The following is an 11,152-nucleotide window of genomic DNA, read 5'->3' on the forward strand; positions in this document are numbered from 1 at the left end:
TCACCATGGATTTAACGGAAGAAAGAGGGATAGTTATAGTAATTGTGGGTCCCAGTGGGTTTTTATTGTTGGATTTGATACTTTATTGCTTGTACGTTGTATATTAAGAGGGGTATTGTTTAGTCATGATAGGGAGTGTTTAGTTATGAGTTAGTTATAGGATATTGGTGTTGATGTGGCGCTGATGTGGAAGGTTAAAAGGATGAATAGTTTAGTTACGATAGGGAGTGGCCTTATATCGTTTGTACCCCTTTTAAACTTATCCCAGCATCATGCCCCCCCCTATATATATATATATATATATATATATATATATATATATATATATATATATATATATATATATAACAGAAGACAAAAAGGAATGGGTAAACGCTTTGTCTTCATGGATTTTTTAAAAGCTTTAATTTTTTTAATGAAGCAATAAATAATAAATAATTGATAGAGAAAGGGACAAAAATAAAATAAAGGAAAATGTGACAGCTGCTAGGAATTGATTTGTGAGTTTCTGACTTTTTAACTTGGATCTTCTAGAAAAGAAAAGGAAACTTGCAGATATGGAGGGAAATTTGAGGAATAAAGATGAGAATGGTTCAAAGACTTTATCCTTATGATACCATGTTTAAGAACTAAAATGATATGTTTTATTGATCTCACATTATGCAAAATACATAAATATAAATAGAGAGAAACTCTATCATTACAAGGTGGGTCAAGCCCAAGCACTAAACATACAGGCTAAATATAATGGTTAACAAATCCTTCATGCCTTCGGCCACTCGATCATGTATGTTGTATCGTTGGTGGACTTAACATTAAACATTCTACCACCCTGCCGGAGGTGCGAATCATGTTATGTCGTTAAACCTTATATATTCCCTTAACTGTACTTGGCTCTAATTGTGAAAATATGATTTGAACATATATATATTTTCTTTTTTAACTTGGGTATTCAAACAGTCAACTTGACTAATCTTATGGCGACTACTCGCTACGCGAGCAGCCCGGAGTCATTGCAGGCGAATCTCCGTAGCCATGAATGGATAACTGTGGGTGCCTGGAATCGAACCCTTGACCTCCACTATGAAGGTCAGGGTCTTAACCATTCAACCACCGCACTGATGGTTTGATTTGAACAAATATATAGGGGTACGTACAACAAATATAAATGAGATTGACTAGAAAATTTACTCTTGCTAACCACACTTATCTCTTAAATTTTGTGTGGTCGAAAAGTAGTACTCCATATAATTCATTCATTACTGGTACATACAAGAAATATAATTTTCTTACCTACCAACGTATATGGTACTACTCAAGTCATTTTTCAAGGCATTTCAGTAAACCTTCACTCATAGTCACTTGCTGAAGCAAATTACTGGTGCTTTGGTGCAGATGAATTTCCGGCCACTGAACCTACCTCGTCTAGATCTGATAAATGGTAATTTCTTCTCTTCATTATAGTCTACGTTTAAATCATTTTTATCAATTAAAAACAACTGAAAACAATATTTTCCAACCATATTTGCACAAACAACATTTGTAACTTCATTACTCTTCACAAATGATCACCATTTACCAAGGATCTTATAGGTTCGTTTATGGCTTTTATTGTGTTTCTTAGCTTGGTTAGTTAGTCGTAATGAGTTTATTTTAGTTAAGGTTGGTTTCGGGTTGTTGTTGCCTCATTAGGTGTGTTAGTTTTGATAAAGTGTCTTGCTATAACATTTTACAAATATTTTAAGCTGACTATTTGCAATAAATTGCTGTTTAATCATACCAAAAAGCATATACTTTAGATTAATAGGTAGTAACTAATTAACTATTTTCCTTGGAATTACATTAAGGTCCCAGGGAGGAATACATCAAAATCGGCGTCTGTCTTTATGAAGCATCCATCAAGTGTGATTGGAAATTGGCTAAAAAAATATTTGATACGAAACCAGAGTTCGTAAGGTATGCAATCACTGAAAATGGGGAAACTGCACTTCACGTCTCTGCATCCGCCAAAGGCCACAAAAAAACAGAAGAGTTCGTGCAGCATCTGGTAGATATTATGACAGAGGACGATTTGACACTGCAAAATAAAAATCACAATACTGCATTCTATTTAGCAGCAGCAGCTGGAAACAATACAACTGTTAAAATAATGATGGCAAAGAACAAGGCCTTGCTGACAATCCCTGGTGCAGGAATTATGATGCCATTGTATGCGGCTGCCGTGTATGGATATTATGATGTAGTCAAGTATCTTTATGAGAATACCAATTTGTATGATGATGGTTGGAATCTTCGTAATCGTGGTGGGCTTCTTGAGAAATGTGTCGAGAATGATATGTTTGGTACGCTTTTATTACACATTTTACCTTTTGTAACTAATGGTTATTTCATAAACTAGCGGTAAATTCTGTATGGCTACAGAATTTATGTTGTAGAAAACCTTATGCGTTTACCCGTTTAACTCTACCTTCTTAATCCACGTACAATATTTTTATATTTTGTCATTGTTTCCATTGTTGAATGTGTTCTTTGTAATAGTGTTTCTTTACAAAGAGATTGCAAAATCTTTCAGATATCGCACAACTTATGGTGGAGAAGCACCCAGAACTTGCTACTAATGGGAATGCACTGAGAATTTTGGCTAGTAAGCCTGAGAAGTTTTCTGTCAAAATAAATATTCTCACCCGAGGAATCATCATTAGGGGTAAACATCTCTATTCATTGATATTACGCTTGCTTTACTCAGATATCCTTTTAAGAACAAAAAACATGGTTTACATCAGTAACAAAAGAAGTGATTTGTAGTGTAATATTCATGATATAGCAGAGATTTTGTTTTAACTGAAATCCAACTTCGCCCAATATCATTATCGTTGGTGTTATCCGTTATTGTTGGTGTTATCCGTTATTGCAAGAGGTCGTAGGTTGGAATCTTGTGGCGGTCAGAGAAGCGTTGGAAATAGCCAACGAGTAGCTCTAATGAGATACATACAGTAGACTATGGGGTTGGATGATATTTGTAATCGTGGGAATAAGAAGCAGAAGAAAGTTTCTAGTTCTTTTTGTCATCTCCATAATTGTTACTTAGCATACAAATGAATAGTTTCTGTTTACTTTTATTTAATTATTTTGTGTTAATTTACTTTTAGTTATATTTAAGTTTTGATCCAACAATTATACTCATTTGTATATTCATTATTTATCTATCTGACCTTTCTTTTGTTGTTGTTAATTGTTGTTAGACTCAGTTCTTGTGTTCCTTCGTTTAAAAAAGGGAGCTCCTGAAAAGGAAGATTTAGCATTATTATTGTTAAGAACCATTTGGCAAGCTATTGCAAAAAAGCCCAAGAAAGAAATTGACAATATACTCAGAGGTCCACCTGATCCGATTAAAGAACAGAACAAGTCGGCTCTTGGATGGTTCGATCAAGCTACACGACTACAACTACTCATATCTGAATATGTTGTCAAGATGAATGTTGAAACCAATGATATACGGCCAACAGAAGACGATACACGAGTCTCTGGAATGGGAAATGAAGCTCAGAGGCTACAAAATCTTATTTTTAGGCACCTTGTACAAATGCATGATGAAACTCATAACGTTATCAAAGGTGGCCCAACGTCGATAAAGCTAGACAACAAGCCACTCACCGGTAAGGAATATCAGGCTGTTGAACTACACAAGCTGATATCCAGACATATTGTGGAAATGCATAACGTAACACGTAACATAATCAAGATAACTCAAGGGGATGGTGAATCACCTTTGAAGCTACGAAACGTCATTTCAAAATATATTAACAATCTGTGTAAAGGAGCCGACAAAATTAATGTAAGGGGTACACAACGAACATATTCTTCTCGGGTACCTTTTATTGCTGCAGAAGTGGGAAATACTAATTTTATAGTTGAGCTCATTCGTCAGTATCCTGATCTCATGTGGCAGAAAAATGATGAAAATCAAACTATCTTTCACGTTGCCGTCAAGAATCGCCACGAGGGTATCTACAACTTGTTGTACGAGATAGGCGCAATGAAGGACTTGATAACTCCTTTAAGAGATAAACAAGACAACCATATGTTGCATTTAGTAGGGTTGATTTTTAAACAAGAGCAAATCCAGAATGTATCTCGGGTTGGTTTGCAAATGCAACGAGAACTTCTATGGTTCAAGGTATATATATATATATATATATATATATATATATATATATATATATATATATTCCTCTGTACGCTTCAATGATTCTTGGCTAAATTTACTTTTAGTGTTTTCCTATGGGAGATTGGGTGTTGTGGTGTTGTTAGGGGGAATTTTGCTGAAGTGTATGCCTGGGAAATGGGTCGGGTTGGATCGTGACCCAAACGGGTACGAATCATGGGTCGAACGGGTCTCACTTTTCAAACGGGTCGAACAGGTAAGGTCTAAATGGGTTGGATTAATGGGTCTGGTTGGATCGAGACCTAAACGGGTCGGGTTAAATCGAGACCCAAACGGGTACAGATCATGGGTCGAACGGGTCTCAATTTTCATTATTGCGTTTTTATTTTTTATATTTGTTAGTTTTCCATAATGGGTTGGAAATGGATGTCACTAGGTCTAGATGAATCTTCCAATGTACTAATGGTCTAAAGATGGGTCCATATTGGACCCATTTGTTTTGTTTTCTCGAAAACCAATGGACCAAAATAGTTGACCCAATGAACCCAATATTTGGAGTATGGGTCTTGATTGGCCAAACATAATGAGGTGACAATGTTGTGGGAATGGGGGTCTCTGTGATAAATGATGTGTTTTAGTGTTATGAGTATTGTTGGAGGATATGGTTAGATGTGGTTGGTAGTTAGGTGAATAAAGAGAGATAAAAATTATTTAAAACGATCCAATCAAAATTCAATTGCTGAGTTGTTATTCTTCATGATTCGCCCCCACCACGCTCACAACTAAAGCCAAACAACTGCCGATAGAGCCCATTGAACCATCTTGCTCTATTGCCATGTAGGACAATGTGAATTATGTTGTTTCGTGTAGGATACCGTCTTAGTATAAGTGTACAACTATAAACAAATTTTTGACTCATATAGGTTGTTTGTAATGTAGGAGGTGCAAAAAATAGTCCCTCCTTCTTACAAGGAAAGGAAGAATGCAGATAATCTAACACCACATGAGCTATTCACCAAAGAACACAAAGATTTAGTTAGACAAGATGAAAAATGGATGAAAACAATAGCCGGTCAATGTATGGTTGTTGCGGCGCTTATTGCCACCATGGTATTTACTGCGGCTTACACAATTCCTGGTGGTTACGATCAAGACAATGGTATCCCTATTTTCCATTCAGAAATAGCTTATAAGATATTCATTGTGGCAGATGCCATTTCTCTACTCTCATCTACAACATCAATTCTCTACATGTTCGTATCAGTCTTCTTCTCATCTAATTATTCTGAGATTGATTTCTTGGAAACTTTACCCAAGAAGTTGATACTAGGTCTTTTATATCTTTCCATATCTATAATATCCATGTTGATTGCTATTAGTGTCGGCTTTTTCATCCTATACCAAAATGGAACATTATGGATGCCAATCGTTATAAGTGTATTTGCTTTGTTTCCATTCTACCGATCATTCAAAATGTTTTGTCTTTTGTTGGATGGTGTAATTCGCTTGGAAATCGGTTCTAGGTTCCTCTTTAAGCCCAAGAAACCGGTTTTGTACTATAAAAATCCTAGGGTCTAACCAAATGTTGTCTAGCTAGCTTTGTCTCATTCCAAATGGTTGATGTACTTTGTAATGTGGATGATTATTATGTATTATTCTAATGGTATTAATAATTTTTATGCTCCTAATCCCGCTTAGCTCCAGTTACATTTGAATCAATGAATATGCTTCCCTTGTTAGTAGATGAGATATGTAGAAACTTTTTGACAAATGATAAGTCCGTATACTGAAAAAATGGTTGGTTTTATAGTGAAAAAACTAAAAGATCCTAGTTTTGTTGTGAGTCTATATATGAAGGCCATGTGTGTCTGCAAAAGTGAAACAGTGTTTTAGCAACTAAAGTTATGCCTGCTGATGAAATCTTGTATTAGTGAGTGTTCTTGCAGATATAGGTGAACAATATAAACACTCACCTTTAATGTTATATTGTCTTTTTATTTATTACTGTGTTAGATTGCATTATGTGATTCAACCCAGTATATGATTTACATTGTACGTTAACAATCCGACAAAATGACCTAATAACCTACACTAAATGACGCAATTAGCCATCGTCGATTTTAATTAAAGTGTTAAACATCTTAGTTTTGGTCCGGTGTGCGACTCGACTAGTCGCTAGAGAGTGTAAGACGTGAAGTCTTCTGTACAAATTGATTTTTTTAAGTTTGTCCCAATTGTCAACTTCGTAAATAGATAAAAAAAAATAAAAATAAAGAAGAACACGACGACGAACGACGACCACGACCGCGACCGCGACAGCGACAGCGACAGCGACAACAACAAGAAGTTTTTCATACCCTCACTTTATGAGTTTTATGCATGTAAAAAAAATTCAATAAAAAGTAAAGGTTAAAATTGTAAAAGCAAAAAAAAAGTACAATGTGTTTATAACCTTTCTTAAATTGCATATTTTTTCGAAGACAATTAAGTTACGGAGGGATCATAAACACTCTTCATATAAAATATACTTGGTTTTCTTTCAATGAATAGATTTAAGCGTATCAATATATAAGAGCACCAGGAGTCGAGAAAATTTTTCGCCGTTAACCCATTTTAACGGTGGGGACGGTGGTGCCATCCACTCCTCGTCGGCGTTAAACCGGCGTTAAATGCCTTTAACGTTGGCCAGCGTTAGCTGGGCAACGGTGCACTTTTGATCCGTTTGAGATTTCTGGCCGTTTGAAAACGGTCAAAAACCTTTCTTTTTCCAAATACTCTATAAATACTCTTCATTTTATCATCCTTTTTCACATCTTTTTCTCTCAATTTCACAACAAATAAACATATTTTTTTTCTTCAAAAAATGTCTTCAACATCATTGTCTAGCGAAGAGTTTTTGATGCAAGTGCTCGATATAATCAATAGCGAGGCGTTAGAAAGTGAAAATGAAGCGGAAAGTTCACACACACATCGTTATATAGAACGTGAACATGAAGCCGCACATGTACGTCTTATGACCGACTATTTTGTTGAAGGTTGCAAATACTCCGACGATAATTTTAAAAGGAGGTTTCGGATGTGGCGTCGCGTATTTCTCCGGATTATGGAAGATATTCTCAACTACCACAAATATCCGCTACCGGAATACTTTAAGTATTTTCATTTACGAGTTGATGCGCGCGGCAAGTTGAGTATTAGTACATACTTAAAAATAACTACCGCTCTACGACGATTAGCTTATGGTGATACACCCGATCTTTTTGACGAGTACTTGCAAATGTCGAAACAAACATCTCGTGAATCATTAATGCACTTTTGTAAGTGTATTATTGATTTATATAAAGATGAATATATGCGAGAGCCTACCACGGAAGATATCAAAAGATTGTATGAAGCTCACGAAGATATTCACGGTTTACCTGGAATGATGGGAAGCATAGTTTGTATGCATTGGGCATGGGAAAGATGTCCCGTTGCATGGAAAGGTCAATTTACTCGAGTCGATCACAAAGTTCCAACTATTATGTTAGAAGCTGTAGCCTCATATGATAACTGGATTTGGCATGCTTTCTTTGGGGTTGCGGGTTCAAACAACGACTTAAACGTCTTGAACACTAGTAATCTCTTCAACTCAATGCTTAATGAAGAAATAGAAGATATTCCTTTTACTGTAAATGGGGTTGATTACAAAAGAGGATATTATCTAGCGGACGGTATATATCCCGGGTGGGCATCATTTGTTAAGGCGTTTTCAAGTGCAAACGATGAAAAACGTAAGTACTTTTCGAAGAAATAAGCAGCGGCACGCAAGGATGTTGAGAGGACTTTTGGTATTTTACAGGGGCGTTGGCATATACTACAACAACCAGCAAGGGCATATAGCGTCAATGTAATGAAACAAATGATGTATACGTGCATTATCTTACACAACATAATTGTTGAAGATAATGGTTTTGCTCTAAGCGAAAATGATTGGGTTTACGAACCCGTTCATAGTATGCAAACAACTTGGATCGAGAGGTGCGAAACTTACAGGAAGAGGACGAAAGAATTACGAGATAGGGAAGTGCATCAGTGCCTACGATCGGATTTGGTTGAACATGTATGGGCTAATCGTGAGACGTCGGAGTCGGAGTTGGATTAAGTATTGTGTTTTTTATTAAGTAATGTATTTTTTTTAATAAGTGTGTTTTTTTTTATTAAGTATTATTTTTTTTTTAATTAATGTAATTTTTTAATTAATGAAATTTAGTATTGCATTTGTTTTTATATTTTTAATATATAATTAAACTAAATAATATTATGAAAAGTATTAAAAAAATAATTAAATAATGATTTAACACTGAGATTTAACACTGAACCATTTCCCCTGTTTTGGCCTCAGTGTTAAATCCAGTGTTAAATTTAACACTGAAATTTAACACCGAACGACTCCTTGTGCTCTAAGAGACGTTTCTCTAAAGCTTCAAGTTATGCACACCAAAGTGTTGTACATCCATATATAAATATAATATAAACTTGAACAAAAATAAAATCAAACTTCTAAATATAAAAAATATGAGTAGAAACCTCAAGCACACCTAGTTCGCAATCCTACTGATGAGCCGGCAGCTTGCTCCATTTGATCCGGCGCATAATTCTAAAGTACATCTGAAGCTACAAACAAAGTCAATAAGTAAGAAATATTGTTTTCCTTCAAGTAAAACCAATATAAATTATTGGTATAGTCCGATAACGCGTCCACAGTTTTAAGGGTAACAACTATTTCAAGAGGGGAAAAAAAAGAAGCATGACCTATTTACAAATATCAACTTTATGTCACAATTAAAAATACAGGAAAACTTTAATACCTTCTGGGCAGGGCGGAACATAGTAGTAGACATTGGGAGGGGAGCTTGCCCCTACTGCTATTTGTTTTTTTTAATTAAATATTAAACTATAGAAAAAAAAATTACACTAATTAGACTTAAAAAATGAAGTTTTTATTTTTTTATATTTTTACCCCCTAACACTAGTTTCACCCCTCTACTCAGTGTTGTAAAAGACGGCCGAAACGGGCGCCGCAACGGATTTGCCTTAATATCGTTGCAACGGGCCTTGAAACGGCAAAAAAGACGGTCAACGCTTAAAAAACGGTCAACAACGCTAAAAAAGGGGAAAAAAACGGTCAAAGACGGAAAAAACGGAAAAAGGTCAAAAACGGAGAAAAAGACGGTCAACTTTATATTTATATGTATATAAATATATATATTTTTATATATTTATTTATAAGTCAACGTTAGTCAACATCCTTTTCGACCCCGTTTCGACCCCGTTTCTTCCGTTGCGACATTTTGAGGTCGCTAACGTTTCGGCCCCGTCCCACGTCTTTTTCAACCTTGCCTCTACTCCAAGAGTTCAAGTGACAGCCAACTCAGCATCCTGAGCAGCCTGATCACAAATGACAAAACATTGGCACATAACAAGTATGGTCTTTACATACACAAATATAGTTACAAACATGATAAGCATGCAGTATGAAACTTGCCTTAGCAGCCATACGAGTCCTCGGTTAATAAAATGTTGTTAATACAACCCATTTTGACCAACATTATTACTTCATATACAAAAAAAATCAGTAATCATAGATATTCATAGTCAAAATTCCAGCCTGCTGAAGCATTGTTGATGTATGTATCTTAGTATCTACAACGCAGGTAATTTCAAAATGGGTCATGCTTTATGTCCAATAAGTAAATTCAGAACAACGCAATTAAGTAAACAGGTCAAATGAGATTATAATGCGTACAACATCGTAAAATTATATATAAATATCATAATCATAGCTCACAAATGTCACACAATAATCAGTAAAAAGATATAGAGAAAAAGTGTCTCTGATCACCAGACTCGGACGGGAGTTATACCTATTTTGACTCATTACCCCAAGCCGCTGATTTGTCATATTCCGGAATAAAAAAATATCAACGTTTACAAAACACTATTCTTGCAAGGATAGTCAGATTTTTTTGTATTTGATAGTTATGTCTAACAATGATTGACCACTTATAACATAGCTTATCGAGAAAAAAAATATGGGCTGATAGTTATGAGATAGTGATCTACAGAACTTTGTAGATTGATTCAAGCAAAACCATTAACTGCAAAAAATTTGATGATAACAACAATAATAGTTACATGCATGTATTATAAAAATGCATGTGTTAAAAGTAAAAAACAGCATGCTTTGTTAGAATCAGGAGGCGGATCCATAAAATTTGTTTAGTGTTATTTATATGTTTCCGGTCTTTATACCTACGGCCCAAGAAGAAAAATGCCCTCAGTGGCAAAAAGTAATTTGGTCGCGATGTGCGAGCTTTTCTAATATGATCTCTATTTCAAATGTCATATATGGCATATGACATGTGATGTGAAAATCAATCCAAAATGAGTTATATGAATATGATCTTGTAAAAAAATTGCTTGTTACGTCTTTCAGGTTCCATCGAAACTTCAACCAAGACTTTCTAAGCTTTGACGTATACATAGTTTATATAGTATACAATTTAAGGATTTTGCAGCCCTAAAGGGGTTGGGCTGTCGTTAACACGCTTTAGATTATTAATTTATTATACATCTTGATAACCGCCAGTGAAAAAGTCTTGATAACCGTTATGTACAAATATTTAATGTATGTTAGCGACAGCTCTACAGATTGTTATCAGCAAAACCAAAATTTAAAATCAAAGTAAACTTTGATTAATATCTGACAATTTTATTCTTTACAAAAACTTAAAAGATGAGCATTATTTTTATGGGTCCGATGTAACCCGGCCCGTTTTGCTTATACAGTAGAATAGTAGTGTTCGACGAATTATTGCCCCCATTGATAGTATTTTTTTTTTTTTTTTTTTGGATCGGCCACTAGTTAGAATCACTACTCATACCATCAAAATGAAAGGAGAATCAACAATATCATATAAATTAGTCCCGACCTTCCCAAGTCCA

The 11,152-nt window shown here is 35.1% G+C and overlaps 1 protein-coding gene across 1 annotated transcript; it reads left to right on the forward strand.

Annotated features, from left to right (window-relative positions):
* Positions 1–977: 977 nt before the first annotated feature.
* On the forward strand, positions 978–5,743 carry LOC139875777 (uncharacterized). Its single transcript, XM_071863075.1, has 5 exons — positions 978–1,089; positions 1,848–2,342; positions 2,573–2,704; positions 3,243–4,177; positions 5,105–5,743. The coding sequence occupies exons 1-5, from the start codon at positions 978–980 to the stop codon at positions 5,741–5,743; spliced, it is 2,313 nt and encodes a 770-aa protein (XP_071719176.1).
* Positions 5,744–11,152: the final 5,409 nt, after the last annotated feature.

The sequence above is a fragment of the Rutidosis leptorrhynchoides genome, chromosome 11, assembly GCF_046630445.1.
Source record: "Rutidosis leptorrhynchoides isolate AG116_Rl617_1_P2 chromosome 11, CSIRO_AGI_Rlap_v1, whole genome shotgun sequence".
Classification (NCBI taxonomy): domain Eukaryota; kingdom Viridiplantae; phylum Streptophyta; class Magnoliopsida; order Asterales; family Asteraceae; genus Rutidosis; species Rutidosis leptorrhynchoides.